General features: G+C 42.2%; 1 protein-coding gene across 1 annotated transcript in view; it reads right to left on the reverse strand.

Moving 5' to 3' along the window:
- Positions 1-19,829, reverse strand: part of LOC142212855 (uncharacterized) — a 30,885-nt gene that overhangs the window by 5,473 nt on the left and 5,583 nt on the right. Inside the window, exons 3-7 of the mRNA XM_075280931.1 lie at positions 13,604-13,933; positions 10,658-10,765; positions 9,736-10,236; positions 2,825-3,184; positions 1,372-1,680 (exon numbers count right to left, since the gene is read on the reverse strand). Of these exons, the coding sequence (XP_075137032.1) occupies positions 1,372-1,680; positions 2,825-3,184; positions 9,736-10,236; positions 10,658-10,765; positions 13,604-13,933 (1,608 nt within the window). The remainder of the gene's footprint in view (positions 1-1,371; positions 1,681-2,824; positions 3,185-9,735; positions 10,237-10,657; positions 10,766-13,603; positions 13,934-19,829) is intronic.

Consider the following 19,829-nt stretch of genomic DNA (forward strand, 5'->3'; position numbering starts at 1 on the left):
CCGGGGTGGGGTGGAGCCGGGGTTGGAGGTGCGGGTGTGGTTAGAGATGGCAAAAACGGGGAACAGGGTGGGGGGGGGTGTACGGGAGGAAAGGGGGCATGGGGTGAGGTGGGAAGTGGGCTCAGGGTTGGGGAGGGAGAACAAAGCGAGGGAATGTTGGAGCGGATAGGGAAAAAAGTGGGGGGCCAGGGGGAAAGGATAGGAAGGGGGCCAGCGGGGCGCAAGGTGGGGGTCCATGGGCGCACTGGGGTTGGAAGGGCCCACTGTGGCCACAAGGCAAAGGCAGGGGGGACCCCAGGCTGCACTGCAGGTGGGGCACGCAGGGGGTGGGGGGCCGCGGACAAAGTCGCGGGTAATGCTAGTAAAGACATATATCTATTTAGGTAATATATGACAAAGTTTCTCATATTCACTTGTACTATTCCTTTATGGAAAATGGCTTTATAGTTTGAGGTCCACTTTAAAAGAAGAGATTATTCAAAAAATATAGCAAAGGTCTTGAAATGTTCCTAGATACAGCTGGAGGCCATTCACCTCTACTGATCCAACATCACAAGGAAAGTCAGGTGTAATATGCTCAACACTATAGAAATAAGTCACAGAAGTTTTGGGATTATCTTCTGTGGTACAATGAAACAAAACTGGAACTTTTTGGGCCTATGGATCAGAGATATGTCTGGAAGAAGAATTGGGTATACACTGACAAATACCCCCTGTCTACAGTGACGCTGGTTACGGTAGTTGGAGCTGCTCTGGGGTGTGAGTCCTGCGTCTTGTGGATGGCAAAAGGATTCAAACAAGTATCAGGAAATCCTAGGAGAAAACCTGAAGTCTTTTTTTCAAATTCTGAAGCTTAGGCGTCACTGGACCTTCCAACAGGACAATGATACTAAGTGTACCTCAAAGTTTACCAAGGTGTCAGAAGTCCTAGAAGATTCTGGAGAGACCATCACACCTGAGCCCTATATAAACTCTTTGGTGGGATTTGAAGAAGGGAGTCGCAGCACGTAAACCCAAGAATATTAGTAAACTCAAGGCCATTTCCCATGAGGATTGGGCTAATATTCCTCAGGAACATCGCCAAGTGGCAATTTGTGTTAGATTTATCGAAATCACTTGATGTATTAGTTACATTCAGCGATTTATATTGTCTTTGTTGGATTACATTATGCAAATAAACCTAATTTACAATGATTATTTTGATTCCGGTTGTGAGTCATATTTATTATATTTGTATTAAATACTGTATGTGAACCCTCTTCATATACACAGCTCCATGGGATTGATAGTACTGAGATAAATAATAATAATATCACTGCAGTATACAGGTATGACTATAGTGAGCACAATTTATACATTTCTACCACTCACCCAGATCTTTCAGTGTCCATGTAGTTGTTCTCAGGGCTCCAGTACTCTCATGTCTCACTTCACATGTGAATGTCTTTCCCAGGTCCTTCAATGTTGGGGAGTAAGTCATGGTGCTGGTGAGGTGGTACAGACCAGATGGGTCACAGAGGACATCAGTGGTATCAGAGGGCAGTGACTGTCCATCTTCTGTGTACCATTTAGCCTCTATAGGTCTGGGGTAGAATGAATGTATCCTACAGGACAGGTTCATCTTGTCTCCCACACGGACCTTGTCTTCTACCAGCCTTATAGGATCCAGGATTGGAAAAGCTGAGGGAACATCACACAGAGTTATCAGACACGGTATCAGTCTACGTTTCCTGTTATTTTGTCCTGTATGGTATTATGACCGGTCAATGTGTATATGGATTGTGGGAGGAAACCAATAAACCTGGAGAAAATCCCAAGAGAAATATGACTGTGACTAGTTTAGTAATGTCTGTAAGTTCCTGGAGGTCTGGAAATATAGGGAACTTTCTTCTCAGGTCTATATACAACAGGCGCCCTTGTGACGAGTTCAGATGCTGGAGCACTGGGTGTCTATAGCACTTCTATAGCTGACACTACATGCTGCTCATCTTTCTGTATCCAGTGGAGTATCTCTAATAGAGACAGAACATGCAGCTGTTATGGGGCCCAGGGGCAGGTGGGCCAGGCCTGAGCTGAATAGCCTCACCCCATCTCATCCATAGCAGTGGCACATGGTCCCGTATAAAAAGATAATTAGCTCTGTGTTTTCTGAAAAAGTTGTCCAGAAAAAATTATGTTGGTGACACGACCCATAAACCCACTGCTGGGTGTAGACATATAAGTGCAACCAGACAGTTAAGGGTTACTAGCTCACCACCTCAATAACAGCTGTGTCAGTGGGATAAGGACCTGAGGCCATTGTAGTCACAATATCATCCAGTCAGCATGTGAACAGTGTCCTATAATAATTGGGCAGTGGATCAGGATTGTTCTTATTACCTGCTGAGGATGTGCCATCTGTACCTGTATATATAGCGATTTTACTCCCAGGACAGGCATGACATATACTGTCCTGCCTCTCTTGGGAGTAAAATCGCTATATATACAATGTTTTGGAAATGTTGACTCCATCTTGTTTGATAAATTCTTACTAAACTTCTCCGAGACTAACTGTGGATCTGATATGATTTTATTCTCATTGTGGAGACTATTTCTACCATTACAAGAAATTAAGGGTTAACTTATCTGGACATATACGATGTGTATGGACCAGGGGTGTCCTCCAGGTTAGTACTAGTGTGGAATGTGTCTGTGTTCAGGGAGTAGATTGTAAGATTCACTTGCACTTTTCTATATTTTTATTCTATTTTCTGAATGTGTATACTGTATGTTATATGTGAGACATGTATAGCAATGTATGTTCATGCTACCCCCGACCTCTCACCTGTTACCGCCATGACCAGTGATTTTACTACGCTTTTCTCTGTTGCGGGGTGATAGGTTTTACATATGTATGTGACGCCATTGTCTTCCTTCACAGTTGGTGTGATTATCAGGGCACTTTGGACAGTGTAGGACTTGTCTTTGTGCTCGTTCTCCGTTACTTTGTGGATATTATTTCTTACATCAGTCCCTTCATCAGAATTCCAGGTTATGATTTCTGTCTCCTGGTTGTTCTCATCCATCTTCAGCCATGTTATCTGTAAAGGTTTGGGCTTAAATCCAGAAATCAAACAAGTCATTGTCATCGGATCCCCGTGGGCCATGTACACTGGACTGACAATCCTTAAAAATGTTGGAGCAACTACAGGGAGAAAAGGAGAATTTAGTGAAGAAACTAAGAAAGGTGAAAAGTGGACGATAAATCTACAGACACTGCATCGGGAAATGTCTTCTCATCATTGTTGACACATGGACTGCTTTTCAGCTCTTCATTAAAGGGGTTGTCCAGGATAAAATAAAAATTAACCCCTAAACTAAACCCTCTCCCTCCCACCTAACTTCTAATTTACTTTGTTTAAAAAAAATTGGATAATTTTCCGTGTCATGTGACTGTCCCAGGCACAATTTCTGATAATCTGGTGATGTTCTGTTTCACAGTTCCCGAAACGGAACATCACCAATACTTTCTCCCCTTCACCCTGTCATAATTACGTGTCTTTCTCTCTGGGACTGGCTACTTCCCTTCTTTAACTCTGCTAGTGCAAGCACAGGCCGAAAGAGCCTCCGACACATGTACAGTAGAGATGGTGTCAGAGGCACTTCCGGTCTGTACATGTGCCGTCAGAGGTGCCATCTCTAATATCCAGGCATCTTCTGCTGGAACCATGGCTAAGCACTATAATGTGTGATTCTATGGAGAATATGCGCTACCTTATTGCCCATATGTGCCAACTGCGCTTTGACATTTCACAGTTAAATTATTTCTTCATTACCCCCTGTCTCCTTGTAGGATATCCTATTAATATTATAAATATGAAAGTTTGTGAGTTTGGATGTTTGTGGGTTTGTATGTTTGTTCCTCAATCACACAAAACCCGCTCCACTGAGAATTGCGCAATAGGCTACTTTTCGTCACAATAGCGCACATATGTTTTTCCCAGGACCCCCACAAAACCTAAACTCACATCATTATCTCTGCAATCTCACACACTTTGGACCATAGCAAGCCACAAAATTCATATTACCCTCTATAGCAGAGGTCGGCAACCCCTGACACACGTGCCAAGATTGCCACTCCTGCCATATTTCACTGGCACGTCTGCAGCACAGGACCTGGAAGAGTTAAATGAAGTCCGAGCGTCCCTTCAGTGGGCTGCTAGAGCTGAGGCATAAGGACACTCCCCTTCTCTCACTGTTCTCCAATGAGAGGGGTGCAGGAAACCCAGGGGTGGAGCTTAATCGCTCAGGTCTCTGCCTGCTATAGTGATAGCTCCTGCCGTCTGCATGTTGCAAAGGTTCCCCGAGGAGGATAGGAAGCTGCTAGCAAAGTGAAAGTAACAAGCACACAGGTCCCTTCCTTTAGTTCCTATTCTCATTAATGTCAGGCATTTGGGGTTATTAGTTTAATGTTAGTAACTCCATGTGCCTCACATTAATAGGAATAAATCCCATCATGTCCCTCATATTAACCCCTGTGTGCCCCATATAAAGGTTACTAATATGTGAGACATATGGAGGTACTAATAAAAGACCTCAATAATGAAGATACTTAATTATTACCTCCAAGTCTCTCACATATCAGTAACTCTTACACAAGAGTTAATGTGAGGGACATGATGGGGTTAATTGCTATTAATAAGAGGCACATGGAGTTACTGAACTGTCATGCACAAGGACAGACTTTTATCTACAATTGTGGATAAAACTATGGTCCTGTACATTTCAATGGGCCCATACACATAGATTCTGTTTTTGCGGCTGTGTGTCTGGGAAAAATTGAGCTGTAAAATATAGAGCAGGTCCTATATATGTCCTATACCTTTCCTACACCTGTCCTATATATGTCCTATTTCGCATGTTTCACGTGTAAAAAAACGCGCCAAAAACTTTCATTGAAGTCAATGGGAGTGTTATTTTTACACGTGTATTCCATAAACGTGTAAAAGGCAAAAATACACTTGCGTTAACTCCGTGTGCACGGGCCCTCATTTTGGTGTAAGTGTGACACCTATTAATTCCTGGATGTGGTTTAGCTGTTACCACGCCACCAGGAATTAAATGTGGCTGAAATGAATCCAAATTTCACTTACAGAAAAGTGCAGGTACAGGCGACCGGGGATGTAGCATCCAGGTACATAGTGTGTCACCCCTGCCGCCTAAAGAAAGGGCAGCCTGCCCTGGCGGTCTCCATAGACGACCATTGTGAGGGGGCAGTTAATGACTTGGATAATGCACCATAATCCGTCCCCTCTGTGCCCATGTTAACAAGCCCTATGACAGCACCTCTATGTTACGGTTTGTTCTATATGACTTTAGTGTAGGTGTCATCAGCTTAAAAATTATTGTGCGGCACTTGAGTACCTCATCTTTGAATTTTTTAATTTGCCGAACAAAAGAGGTTGCCTAGCCCTGCTATATAGCCTAGCCCCTAACCCCACACAATCACATTTACATATACTTTACCTCTTTCACCCTCACCTTAACGATACTCCAGGAGGCTACCTCTTTAAGGCAGCCATGTTTGCCGACCCCCACCGCTCTGACGATCCGCGACACCGCCCCCCAGCCACTCCACTGTGTTGCCAGGAGCATGCGCATCTTAGCCACCTACAGAACGTGTTTCCAGCACGCCACCATTTTGCGCCTCCACCGTAGCCCGCAGCACCTTAACTACTCTCTCCAACCCGCCACACTCCCCGACGGCACTCTCACCTCACTGCTGTTTCGTCTTCACGATCCATCCACCTTCCCTAGGTCTCCAGGCCAACGGCACTGGTAAGTTCCGATAGCATGTTTGCATTGGGACTACTTCTGGCCTGTATACTCCGATGCACCGTTTCAACACACCACGAACACGTAACGGTCGATAATAATGTCACCAATCTGCCTTACTGCCCACCTAAGAATTACCCGGAATCCCTTCACATAAACTAGAACTCAAGATTGGCGACCCTGTTCTACTCATGCCTAATCTCGATGCACCTGATTGTGTAATGGCACGAGGCTACGTGTCACACTACTAGGAACAAATATCATTGAAGCCACTATTCTTACAGGAGCAGCTAAAGGTGATAGTGTCTTAATCCCGCGCATTCCAATTATACCAAATAATTTCCCATTTCAATTCAAACGACTACAATTTACCCTTAAAGGGGTATTCCCACGTCGCATACTTACCAGTCTTCATTGCTGTAGATTCTTCTTTCTTCTGGCTTTGTTGCGTCATTGGTGGGCGGGGTTACATATGCAAAACCAGCGGCGAGATGCCGCTGGCCCTGCGTGCATGCTCATAGACCAGTCTAGCCTTCACAATGCGAATACAGACCCGGCATCCGCCTCTCTCTATTACAGAGGATGCCAGGTCTGTATTCACATTGTGAAGGCTAGACTGGTCTATGAGCGTGCACGCAGGGCCAGCGGCATCTCGCCGCTTGGCTTTGCATATGTGAATACAGACCCGGCATCCGCTGTAATAGAGAGGCGGATGCCGGGGAGTGTAGACGCCAGCACAGATGCACAGATGCCAGCACAGATGCACAGATGCCAGCACAGATGCACAGATGCCTGCAACATCGCTATGCTCCTGCCCTGCATGAAGCCAGCAGCGGCAGAAGTGATGCTGTCATTCCGCTCCTCCGCCCCCCCCTCCCCAAAGGCGGCCCCTTCCCCCCAAGGGGTAAACTACACCCCCCCTCCAGGCTCACTCCCGTGCACTTAGCCCCTCCTCCCTTCCCCCTCAGAGCAGGCAGACATGAAACTGGGGGCAGATGAAGGGTGTATATGAAGCTGGGGGAGAGATAGAGGGGAGACATATAATTTACGGGTGACTGTAGGAGGATTATACTGTGTGCGGGCACATGAAAAATTAATGAGAATGGGCGGAGTCAACATAACAGTGGGTGGGGCTAAATTTGCAGCGGCGCGTGAAGCGTACATTTTATCCCTCTTTTGGTTCTTCAAAAGTTGGGAGGTATGGGTTCAGGGGGCAATGGAAAGATGTTAGAAGGTGGACGGGGAGGGGGGGGGGGGGATTGTTGGGGCATCGGGTGTGCGGCACTGTGGAGAGGGAACTGGGGCAATAATATATAAGTTTTTAGCTGGAGAACTACAAAGCACACAATCCCTCCAAAGGTACATGTGCTTTGTATTAATAATGATGTAGGCTGCGATACTACTAGCATAGCAGCCTGTTTGGGGGTGGGACTTTCACTTTAAAGGAGTATTCACATTGTGTTTTTGGCCTCCCTTGCCGGGATACGTTGGTAACCAGTCACAATCAGCTCCCCACTTATCCCTGCACGGAGAACTGCAGGCCCCCCTTTTTTTTAATGGCCAGTTCTTCATGCAGGGATAAGTTGACAGCTGATTCTGACTGGCTACCAACGTATCCCGGCAAGGGAGGCCAAAAACGCAATGTGAAAAAGCCCTGAGGATTTATTAAGAGGCTCTTATAGATGGTGTTGGCTCTCTATAGGCTTTGTCACACGTAGCATATTTTACCTGCAAATAGAATCTGATTAAGCCTTGTAATGCTGCTAAATAAAGGGAAATGTAATACAGAATTGGTATGTCGCAAAATAAAGTAGTTTTAAAATGGCGGGCGGGGGGGGGGGGCAGACATTTAGGCTGTATGGGGCCTCAAAATTCCTGATGGCGGCCCTGACAATGACCATTAATAAATCCCAAGGACAAACGCTGAAAGTGGAAAGGAATATATTTGGCCACACCAGTCTTCTCACATGGACAACTTTATGTGGCTTGCTCGAGAGTATCCTGTGCCCAAAACTTACATGTACTGGCGGAAAATAACAAAACATACTATGTCGTATATCGAAGTATATTAACTTGAAATCCCTCTGTCCCAAAGACACCATGTACAGTTTCTCACAACACCGTATAGCAGCTCAAATACAAATTATGTTCTTCACAAAAGTCTCACGTATTCTCTGAATTACAGCAAAAACAAGATACAAAGTTACATTTCATATCCCATACCTTATACACACTACTAAAACCTTACCTGCGCCTGTATTTACCCACTTCTACAATCACCGCAGACGAAGTCACGGGTACCAGCTAGTTGTTATTATGTCTTATTGTGTGCAATCTCTATACACTGTAGTGAGTGCTTTTGTATAATTTATTGGATTATAATGTGAACCTTCTTTGCCTCTGGATATACAATATGGCATGTTGCCATGATTAATGCAAAATTTTTGGATTTATTGAGGCTTTACCGGCAAAAGCACCTTGTACTTATACTCATATCAGCTAACTTTTTTTTTTTTTTACAATTATGTAGCAGCAGTCTGGATATTATTTTGTCCAGGGTCTGCCAAATATGGGAATTTTTGCTGCACTGTAGCTCTTTGAACTTATTATGTATTGACTTGTTGATGTTTAAATAAAGATTTTTTTGTATTTTTATAAAAATGCTGAGTGCTATGTTTGCCTCAATTTTTGGTTGTTTTGTATGGTTTATTCAGAGGTAATGGCACGTAACTTTAGTTAGGGGAAGGTTATAAACAGGGGGACTGTGTATTTGACAAAAACTGACTGTTATGGTCCTTAATCCCTGACTTTCGGACAATGTTCTTGTTTTTCTCAGGAAGTGACATAACGTCCATTGGTCACATGGCCATGCACAGTTCAGTCTCGTTCATTTTAATGAGACTGAGCTATAGCAATACCATGTGACCCAAAGCATGAGGTCACTTCCTAAAAAGAGGAAAGCAGCCATGTTATCCAATCCTGCACAACCCCTTTAACTTTACACTGAAACAATTTTCCTTCAGTAGCTGGTAATGGCTTCTGTTAGAGTCTCAGATACTCTTAGGACATCTCCTGACTCAGAAGAGGTTCAGGATGCTCTGCAGACGTCTTCTATGCTTTCCACTGCAGCGTTGCAGTACATGGAGGGATGATAACATTGTAGCAAGGACATAAGGTTATAAACTGCAAGTAAGTAATCCACCGGGCAGAAAAAAATTACTAGGTTATCAGCAGATAGAGACAGTCAGCAGGAAAATTGGTAAACCTAATACCAGTGCCTTGTAGACGGGATTCTACAGTCTTCACATATGTCTTTCTTATTCAGCTTTCAGCCCCATTGTCATGGAAGTCCCTGTTTTATGAATATGCAAATGAGGAGTAAAGTACTCGGGGGCGTGTCTTAGCTTGCCTGGGCTTTGCTCTCAGCTCTAGCACTTTTCACCTCAATTGCATATGAATAAAACAGAAATTTCTACGATAATGCGGCTCCAAAGCTGAATAACTTAGGTATATATGGAGTCCCCTCTACCAGGGACTGGGATTAGGTTTATACCCAACTTCCTTTAATATGAAGTCATTACTCTGTATAGACTAATTCTTATTTCTTGTGAGAATTTCATAGAAATTCATCCTCCCCCGCAGTCCTGTGGACTCAACACAAATTTACCTGCATAGTGTGAGGTAAGTGACACAACCAAAGGACTGACCTCACACCAGCAACAATATAATGAAATGAATTATTGGTGTGAATAGAAGATTTCTGATGGTTTACAGATAAGAACATAAAGAAAAGTGAAATCTGCAGAACAGCACTGGAGATATAGTGATAGGAAGCGGCTCTCTGTCTTTACTGACTGGAGGAGGATTCTCACAAATAAGTAGAAGAACCAATCATCATTTCTGGTATAAGAGGAGTCTTACCTCCGGAGACCTGCAATGTTCTCCCCCTAGAGACCGGTGCTGTCAGTGCCGGGTGTGACACATGTACAGAGAATTCTGCTCCATTGTCTTCATAGAAGCTGGGAGTGATGTGAACAGAACACTGACAGCTATAAGTGGAGAGTCTGTGCCATGGAATACAGCGGAGAAGACGAGGTCTATCAGATGTTATAACTGGAGACATGACCAGCTGTAGAGGCCTCTGTGTGGGACCGACATCTCCATTCATCAGACTCTGCCGTTCTACATCTATAGTCGCACTATTAACCCCACCATTGTCACTCATCATCACTTGGGCTGAGGATTCTGGGTCTCTGGGTAATCTCCAGATGTGGATCGTCTTCATCTCTTCTCCAGGTCTCTTCAGACAGACAGAGATCTCCAGGTCCTTAGGCTTGAAGTTCATAATATGACACGTCAGAGCCGACCTGGTCATGTCAGTCAGATGATCGTTCCCGATGATCTCAGAAAGGATGGGGGGATCTGTAAAAAGCAAAGAGATAAAACTGCACGATAGACCGGGAGCCATCACAACCAATAAACACATCCTGACTGAATGGTAAATCTGCCCAATTAATCATCAATAGGAGGAACATCAGAACCATCACATATCGCTGGAGCTATGACCCTTCAGGAGTCTGGGATAGTGATGTGTTATTCGAGAACAATCCAGCTCTTTCAACTGCACAATTGTAGCCTGTAATAATTTATAAGGAGATCTTTCAAAGCCAAAAATCCCATTACTAGTCTGGGATTGCTGAGTGACAACCCATTGCAAAAGCTACAAAATCACCCAACTGTCCCAGAAAGAAATAACAATAATAGAAAAACTACTGAAATATAAATTGGTCGGACAATAGACAATCTGTCTTACTGATCACCCGACTCCTTACACAGGTCTCACCTTTCTTGAACACTTGATAGTAAAGTAAACCAGCAAATAATAGGAGTGTCACAGCGAATAGCGTCAGGAGTACGGCAGTGACAACTGTCCCGGTGTTATCTTCTCGCTCTGTAATCACATGGAAGAAATAAAAATGCAGAGATGAGGCCGACAATATATTGTACATAGTGATCATATCTGGAGAGGAGGCTGAGAGATCTGAAATACAAGCAGCGTGATTTAGGGGAGGGGCTCCGGTTATATTACAGATGAGGGGCCACATTGACTCTTGTACCTACTGATCATATCTGGATAGGAGACTGGTAGATCTGATGTACAATCAGCCCAGTGTAACTCCAGGAATCTGTAACTGTATATAGACTGAAGGGGTAACTGTCCTCAGTTATACAGGGACCCCTGGTCATAAGGGGCTGTCACTTGGTGCAGGCCTGCAGAAATCTTAAATCCAGGGATTAAATCTCACTGATATATAAAATCTGATGATGGAAGAAGTGATAGAGATCAATTCACATGACATCATCATCTGATTAGAATAAAAAATCAAGGTTTGTTTGGTTGTTTGTGTTGATATAAACAAAATTAGGCTAGGTTCACACTTACACCTGCACTCCGTTTGGGGATTCCGTACCCAAATCTGCTGTAACAATGCATTTTTTTGGTGCAAACCATGGGTAACCACATTTTAAGTGGATTGGATTTAAATTTTTTGGGTTCCCAAGCGGACCCAAAAAACAGAAACCCAAACGCAGGTGTAAACCTAGCATTACAGTGTTTGTAGTATAATTAGAGTGAGGTTTAGTATTTTATTCTACTAAAATATTCAGATTTTGGAGGTGGGAATGGAGAAGGTTGAATTTTTGTCATACTTTGTTTTAATTCCCTGGGAATTTTGGTCATCGTTTGATATTAAGAAACCGATTTTCCAAACAATTTTCCAAAAAGTTCAGCCAAACCCAAAATTTTAGGAGTTCCCTCAATAACAAATCATTATTATACTCTGGTCTTCATACCCTAGAATATAATAAGCAGAGTTCTAGGGAAGGTGTACAACATTAATAAAACAACTCACGCACATCTCTCCAGGGCTCCACCGCAGTGTCCACCTATCCTTTCCCAGGCGTCCTCAGCATCTTTTAGCGTTCTCAATGACCCCAAGTCCTGTGAGTCAGTCTCAGCTGTACAGTGTGGGGGTATCAACATCATGACACTTTGATGAAACTATCACGACACCGACACCCCAAACATGACTACTGAGGCCCAACCACAGTGATGACCCAGGGAAACTGATGTCACGGAAGAGGCCAGAAGATGTCAGGGACTCCCAGGAAAGGGTTGTTTATTAATTTTTACAGTCTGAAACTAAATTTGTGGGTGAAACTTGTGAAACAAATCTTGCAATATTTGACCATCATTGGACATTTTGCATTCAGGTTAGATATAGAATGCAATTTGAAAAAGAAAAATATAAGGTAAGCTCACCCTTCGAATGAGTATTTCATAAGTCCATGTAACGTTACCCAGGTGCACGACCCATCCTCCCGACTCCACGGAGCTGTGTTCAAGTAACAATCCAAAACGGATGCGGATCCGCAACACTGAGGTAAGTATAAAAATTTAACTTTATTCCATCGAGTTAAAATAGGTCAGAGAGACCTCCAGACAGGGTGCTGGTTACATTTAACAAGTGCAAAAAAGACAAGAAAAAGTGAAAGACAACATAATGCCGCAAGTCTGACACGTTTCGGGGTTTTAATGCCCCTTAGTCATAGCACTGCTGGTCAGTTTTCCTTAACCATATATAAAGGTACAAAATGAAATAAAACCTCCACCCACCAATCTCTTATTGGGCCAAAGTTCTAATTACCCAAAATTTACAACACCTTTTGTTTTTGTTTTGTCTTATCCCATAGGTACACGTTCTGCGGAACAATAAAGATTATTCAAACATTTTCAATTTGTTGCGTGTATGTTATAACTAGATGTAATTCAAATTCATTGCAAATCCAAGAAAAGGATTAGCGCTTTAACATAAACATAACTGTTACCAAGCACAATAATTGTGTAATGTAAAACATCCAAGCAGTATATTACTTCTTTACATGTTCCCTTATTTCACTTATATTTTATCAAGCAGAGATCCGTATTAATATCTATTATTGGATCTTGTAGGGAGTTATTATTTTCTATACTTACTTGCTCCCCCTTGTAAAGTAGTTGCAGATCTATATATGATGCGTTACTTACGTGTCTATTCCACTACGTTTCCATAGGTCAAAGCAATAAACAGAATACACAGTCATCATTGGCTTAGAATGGTCACGTGACGTTTTTGATTGGTTGTGGTGGGTCACGTAACTATATGAATGGTAACTAATATATCTGCTCTGCGATTTCTAGCTGTTTAGCAACATCTCCTTATTGTGCTTGGTAACAGTTATGTTTATGTTAAAGTGCTAATCCTTTTCTTGGATTTGCAATGAATTTGAATTACATCTAGTTACACGCAACAGATTGAAAATGTTTGAATAATCTTTATTGTTCCGCACAACGTGTACCTATGCGATAAGATAAAACAAAAGGTGTTGTAAATTTTGGGTAATTAGAACTTTGGCCCAATAAGAGATTGGTGGTTGGAAGTTTTATTTCATTTTGTACCTTTATATATGGTTAAGGAAAACTGACCAGCAGTGCTATGACTAAGGGGATTAAAAACCCGAAACGCGTCAGACTTGCGGCATTATGTTGTCTTTCACTTTTTCTTGTCTTTTTTGCACTTGTTAAATGTAACCAGCACCCTGTCTGGAGGTCTCTCTGACCTATTTTAACTCGATGGAATAAAGTTAAATTTTTATACTTACCTCAGTGTTGCGGATCCGCATCTGTTTTGGATTGTTACTTAGATATAGAATAGCAGCAGCAAACAGACCAGAGAATAAGGTAAATCACCTGTTACTGTCAGGGTGAAGTCCTTCATCAGGTCCTGGCGCAGAGATCGGTGCTTCACCACACATGAGTACTTATAGCCGTCATCCTCCTTTGTAGGTAATAAGGTCAGATGATTGGTAGTATTGAACGTCCCATCTTTATTATTAATGCTCTCTCCGATGCAGGTTCTATCCTCCTGGCCCACAAAATTAAAATAATTTTTTTCATGTCGCACCCAGCGAATAGTAATCTCTTTAGGGTAGAAGTTGCTGACTTTACACAACACTGATCTCTCGCTCCCCAGCTCCACAGTGACAGCGTCTCCAGGTATCAGGACAGCGGAGGGCAAAGCTATACAATAAGAGACAGCACAATGAAATCCCAGCAGAGACATTTATAATTGCAGTTACCCCAAAAAGGGACACTGCTGGTTGTGAATTTTTATATTACCATGTGACACAATTCATCAGGTTTTATACCATGTTATATGGTTTATAATTAGATATAGATTATAATTCCATCACACGGACACTATAAAACAGATGGCGTGTAATGTAGATAGTGAAGGGATCAAGGCACTCACACAAGTGCAGTCCCTTCATACAGCTGATCAACAGGAGTCCCGGATGTTGGACCAGCACTGATCATGAGAATAGGTCATTAACCCTTTAAGGACACAGCCCAAAAGTGCGTTAAAGACCAGGTCTCATTTTTCAAAACTGACGTGTCACTTTATATTGCAAGAACTTTGAGACACTTTAACTTACACAAGTGATTTTGAGATTTTTTTTGTGACAAATTGTGCTTTCTGTAAGTGGAAAACACTAATCAATATTTTTGTATTTGTTTCTAAAAAAAAAAAATTGATGGAAATTTCGAAAAAAAATTGCAAAGTTCAAAATGTGAAATGCTCTGCTTTTCAGGCAGATAGTCATACTACCAGAAAATATGAATAAATATTACCTCCCATATCTCTGCTTTATATCGGCATCATCTTTTAATTGTCATTTAATTTATTTTAGATGTTAGAAGGCTTTGACGTGTAACAGCGATTTTGCCAGCTTTAGAAGAAAATTTCCCACACTAATTATTTAGGGACCATTTCAGTTCTGAAGGGAATTAGAAAGGCCTATATAAAAGAAACCCTCCATAAATCACCCCATTATCAAAACTGCACCCCTCAAATAATTCAAAAGAATGTTTGGGAAGTTTGTTAACCCTTTAAGCATTTCACAGGAATTAAAACAATATGGACATTTGATTTAGACATTTCATTTTTTTCCCCCCAATACATTCATTTAGCTCTAAAATTAACACATTCACAAAGGCTTAAAGGAGAAAATGTATCTCACAGTTTGTTGTGCAATTTCTCCAGAACACAGAAACACCCCACATGTGGGTGTAAACTTATGTTTGTGTACACGGCAGTGCACAGAAGGGAAGGAACGACACTGGGGATATGAAAAGCAGATTTTGCTGAAGTAGTTTTCAGGTGCCATGTCTCCTTTGCAGAGCCCATAGAGTACCAATACAAAGGAAACCCCCAAAAGTGACCCCATTTTGGAAACTATACCCCTGACAGAATTTATCAAGGTGTATAGTGAGCATTTTGACCCCACAGCAGTTTCACAGATTTCACTAACATTGGGATGTGCAAATTAAAATTTACTTTTCTCCTCAAATTTTCATTTTCACATGGAGTTAAAGGAGAAAAAGCCCCCCAGAGGCCATTAAAGACTTTCCCCTGATCAAGGGAATACCCATATGTGGTTGTATTCTGCTGTATGGGTACACAGTGGGGCTCAGAATGGAAAGAGCGCTATTTTACTTTTGAAGGCAGATTTTGCTGGAATAGTTTTCAGGTGCCATGTTGCATTTGCAGAGCCCCTAAAGTACCAATACAAAAGAAAACCCCAAAAGTTATCCCATTTTGGAATCTACACCCTTCATAGAACATATCAAGGGGTATAGGCTATATTTTAACCCTACAGATGTTTTAAAGATTTTATTAACATTGGGACATGAAAAATTACTTTTTTCCAATAAACCGTCAAAGAAGCCTTAAATTTTTAATATTCCCAAGACGATAAAGGAGAAAAAGCTCCCCAAAATTATACTCCCCATGTGGTTACAAACTTCTGTATGGATATATAGTGGGTGCTCAGAATGGATAGAGTGCTATTTGTTTTTTGGAGAGTAGATTTTGCTGGAATAGTTTTCAGATGCCATGTCGCATTTGCAGAGCCCCTAAGGTACTAGTACAATGGAACACCCCCAAATGTGACCCAATTTCAGAAACTACACCCCTCAAGGAATTTATCAAGAGGCATAATCATTTTGAGCCTAAGAAGTATTTCCTAAAAATTAATATACAAAGTGGAAATTGACTTTTTTTTTTTTTAAAGAGATGCAATTTCACTGCCCAATACGTTGTACCCACTTTGTGTCATCAGAGACATGCACTTATAAAACTATAAAGTGGGCTATCCTGGGGACAAATATGTTATATATGTGGGTATAAACCACTGTTTGGGCACAGCCATCAGATAGGGGGAGAGCTTTTTTTTTTTTTTTTGGACATTATGACACTTTTGCAGAGCCCCTGAATTGCCAGTAAAGTGGAATACGCAGACATGTGACTCCATTTTGGAAACTGAAGCCCTCAGGGGATTCATCAAGTGGCGTAGCAAGTATGTTTAACCCTTAAGCTTTGCATCAATTTAATTTTCAGAAATGAATGTGTTGCTGGTTTTTCCAGAGATATGGCCATTCCAGTGCCTGTTATGTTGTGCGCAGCTTAAGTCAGAAGAGACACACTCCAAAAACTGTTAAGCGAGTATCTTGGGTATAACAGCTTTTGGAGTAGTCATCTCTGATACAAACTGGGCACAACATATTACATTCATTTTCTCCTATCATCATCATCTGTGTATTCATTTCTGGAAAGTAACTTAATGCAACACTTGGGGGTTAAAAATGCTCCCTGTACCCCGGATTAATACCTTCAAGGGTGTAGTTTCCAAAATGGGGTGACATGTCAGGGGATTTCACTTTACTGGCCTCTGCAAAAGTGTCATGATGTCCAAAAACCAAAACTGTGCTCCAAAAACCAAATCTGTGCTCCAAAAATCAAATAGTGCTCCTTCCCTTCTGTGCCCAATCAGCAATTCATACCCACCTAAGGCGTTATCCTGGGTACACCAAAGTCATACATGTGGGCATAAACTGCTGTTTTGGTAAATATGTAACTTTTGGAGCACAGATTTAGATGTTTAGTATCTGGACACCATGTCATGTTTGCAGAGTCTGTAAGGTACCAGTAACGTGGAATCCCCTAAAAAGTGACCCCCATTTTAAAAACTGAACCCTTCAAAGAATATATCAAGGGGTGTAGTGAGCATTAATATCCCAGACGTGAATGCTGTGCAGAGTACAAGGAGAGCACTTTCCTACTATATTGCCAGTAGTTTCTATGCTTGGGGTGGAGGTTACTCTGGGGAGGTCACTTCTGGTTTCTTTTTCCTTGTAATCTCTAAATCTGGTTTGTACCTTGATATACGTTCGCATAGCTTATACATTCTCTTCCTACCGCAGCCAGTTGTGTTCTAATGATTTGAAAATTTGGGAGGTTTTTATCTTCACATTGTGCAAGCTATATGTTATTTATTTTTCTGGTGATACAGCCATATGAGGGCTTCTTGTGTGTGGGATGAGATGCATTTTGTAATGACACCATTACCTATAACTTATTAACTAAATTTTATTAACTCTTTCTTGGCTTAAGCCATTGCTGGGATAATACTGGAGGGGGTGTACATCTCACCCAGATTTCTTAGATGGGTGAGGAGATGAAAATCCAGAAAGTTTGTTTTTCAGAAATCAGCTTGGTTTGCTGCACATTGTTTAATGCTGTGCACTGGGCTGGATTTTTAGGGAATGGCAGGTAGGTTGGTAGTGGGACTTGTCATTCTTATCTCCTCTAGTCCACTCCTTGTTAGCGAGGCATAAGGGAAAGTTCACACACAGTTTTTTGGTCAGGATTTTGAGGCCGTATTTGGACTCCCCGAACAGATTACAGACACAGTTGTGAATGAGGCCTGAGGCAGAACTTGGCTGGAAAGCCACCTAGGAGGTTGTTACTGCCTGAGAGGTTCCTGACTATTTGAACTGGTTTCTATTATGGGTGAGGCGTTGGCTCCGGAAGGCCCGCGGAGGCCTAATAAAGATAGTGGGGGTCAGGACATGGGTCCCCAAAAAACAACAAGAGTCCCCCTCCCAACAGAAGCTTATTCACTAAGGAGTTCTCCCCACATATAAGAAAAGCCCTTGATGGCTCCATGAGGAGGAGGGAGGCTGGTTAACTTGCGATGTGTGCTCTTTGTATTCCCCCACCACATTGCCATACAAGCACTTGCATACCATCTATATAAATATTCTCAGTACACTGAGGACTTATGCGAATATATCATACAAGTAGTAGAGTATCTGCTCAAACATAACTAATTCATGTTCAATAGGGAATTCTTTTTACAGATATGTGGTGCCCCCATGGGGGCCCGTTGTTCTTCTTTGCTTGCAAACTTGGTAATGTCTTGGTGGGAGGAGCAAAGCATATACAACACTAGTAACCCGTATAGTCCGTCTATTTTCTGGTATGGAGACATATAGACGATCTGTTGTTTGTATGGTCGGACAAACAGGAATTAATACCTTCCTTTGCAGACTATATTAATAACAATTACAACTTAAACTATACCTTCCAAGTGGAAAAAGTATCAAGTAACTTTCTTGATATCACTTTAATAGGGAACAAAGAGGAGAAAAGGGTACTCTCTCATCTCTACAGAAAAAAACAAGCTGGGAACACAATTTTACACGCTGCTAATTCTCACCCCAGACATACAGTTAAGTCTGTCCCTGTTGGGGAACTAACACAAATAAAAAGTTCTAATCCACTACTGCCATCCACGGACAGCGCCGAGGCCACGCTACATCATAACAAGGTGGGATCTTAATACCTCAACCCACCACGAGGACAGTCAACCACTAATAAGGTACTGAGGGGTCCAAAGATTCACTCCAGAAGTTATCATTCAAAACACACACTGTTAGGAGGACACTCTAAATAACCAACACAAAGGCACAAGGAGGTCCCACTGATCTGACAAGACCTTGTGGTCGAGCTCGCTAACCTTGACCCTTAACACGTACAAGAACAACCTTGGACTCCACACAACTCTATGGTTGGAAACGTTCTCCCCCCCAAAAAAAGCATACTACTGAGTCTGAAGAAGGCTAAAATAGCCGAAATGTCATATCCTATGTGTACCGAAATACACCAATAAACTCACGTTTGACCACAGAACTCTCTTCAGTGGGATCATTCAACGCTACCATTTTAGTCATGTGTTCTGTTTATGGATATGACGTTATGCTTTCTGATGATGTGGGGAACTACAGTATTCAGGTAATTGCTTTGAGTAATAAGTGTTTTGGAAACTTTTATATGTGATTATTTATCTTGTAATTTTTTAGGTAGTGTAGTTTTTGAAGGGTTATTATTCCTGAGCCAACACCATGCTGGATTTTTTCAAGTTCTGATGACTGCTGTCTCTGCCTCAAGCCAAAGAGGTTTTTCCATGTATCTGTAGTCTCAGGAAGACTGTGTAGTAATCTGTTCCCTGGACAATGTAAGTGGTCTGAGTGCCTTATGCGGGTTGTTGTTTTTTTTTTTATAACCTGGGACCTGAGGTCACTGGCCAGACCCCAGGCTGCAGATAATAGATATTGGCACCCCCTATCTAGCCGGTGCTGAGGGGGTCATTCACATGGCGGGACTCCTTGGATGCTGCAGTCATGAGGTTATTCACCTTTTAAAAAAGGCCTATTATTAAAGTGGTTGTCCAGGCAAAAATGGACACAAATATTATTTGTCTAAATCAGCCGGGGGTGGTGGAAAAATAAAAATCATACTCACTTTTTACTGGTGCTCCGGTGCCTCCCAGTGCAGTCCAGTCCTCCCTGTCTGTTGTGATCCCTGCCACACATGACCACTGAGGCCAATCGGTGGCTTCGTTGAAGGGCACGTGACATCACTACCTGTGACATCCTGGAATCACACCAAGAGGACACCGGCGCACTGGGGACAGGTGAGTAAGATTGTTTTGGGTTTTTTTAACCTCACTCGGCCAATTATAAAAATAATTGTATTGCCTGGACAAAATCTTTAAGCTAGGCCATCAATTTT

This window comes from Leptodactylus fuscus, chromosome 7, assembly GCF_031893055.1.
Source record: "Leptodactylus fuscus isolate aLepFus1 chromosome 7, aLepFus1.hap2, whole genome shotgun sequence".
Lineage (NCBI taxonomy): Eukaryota > Metazoa > Chordata > Amphibia > Anura > Leptodactylidae > Leptodactylus > Leptodactylus fuscus.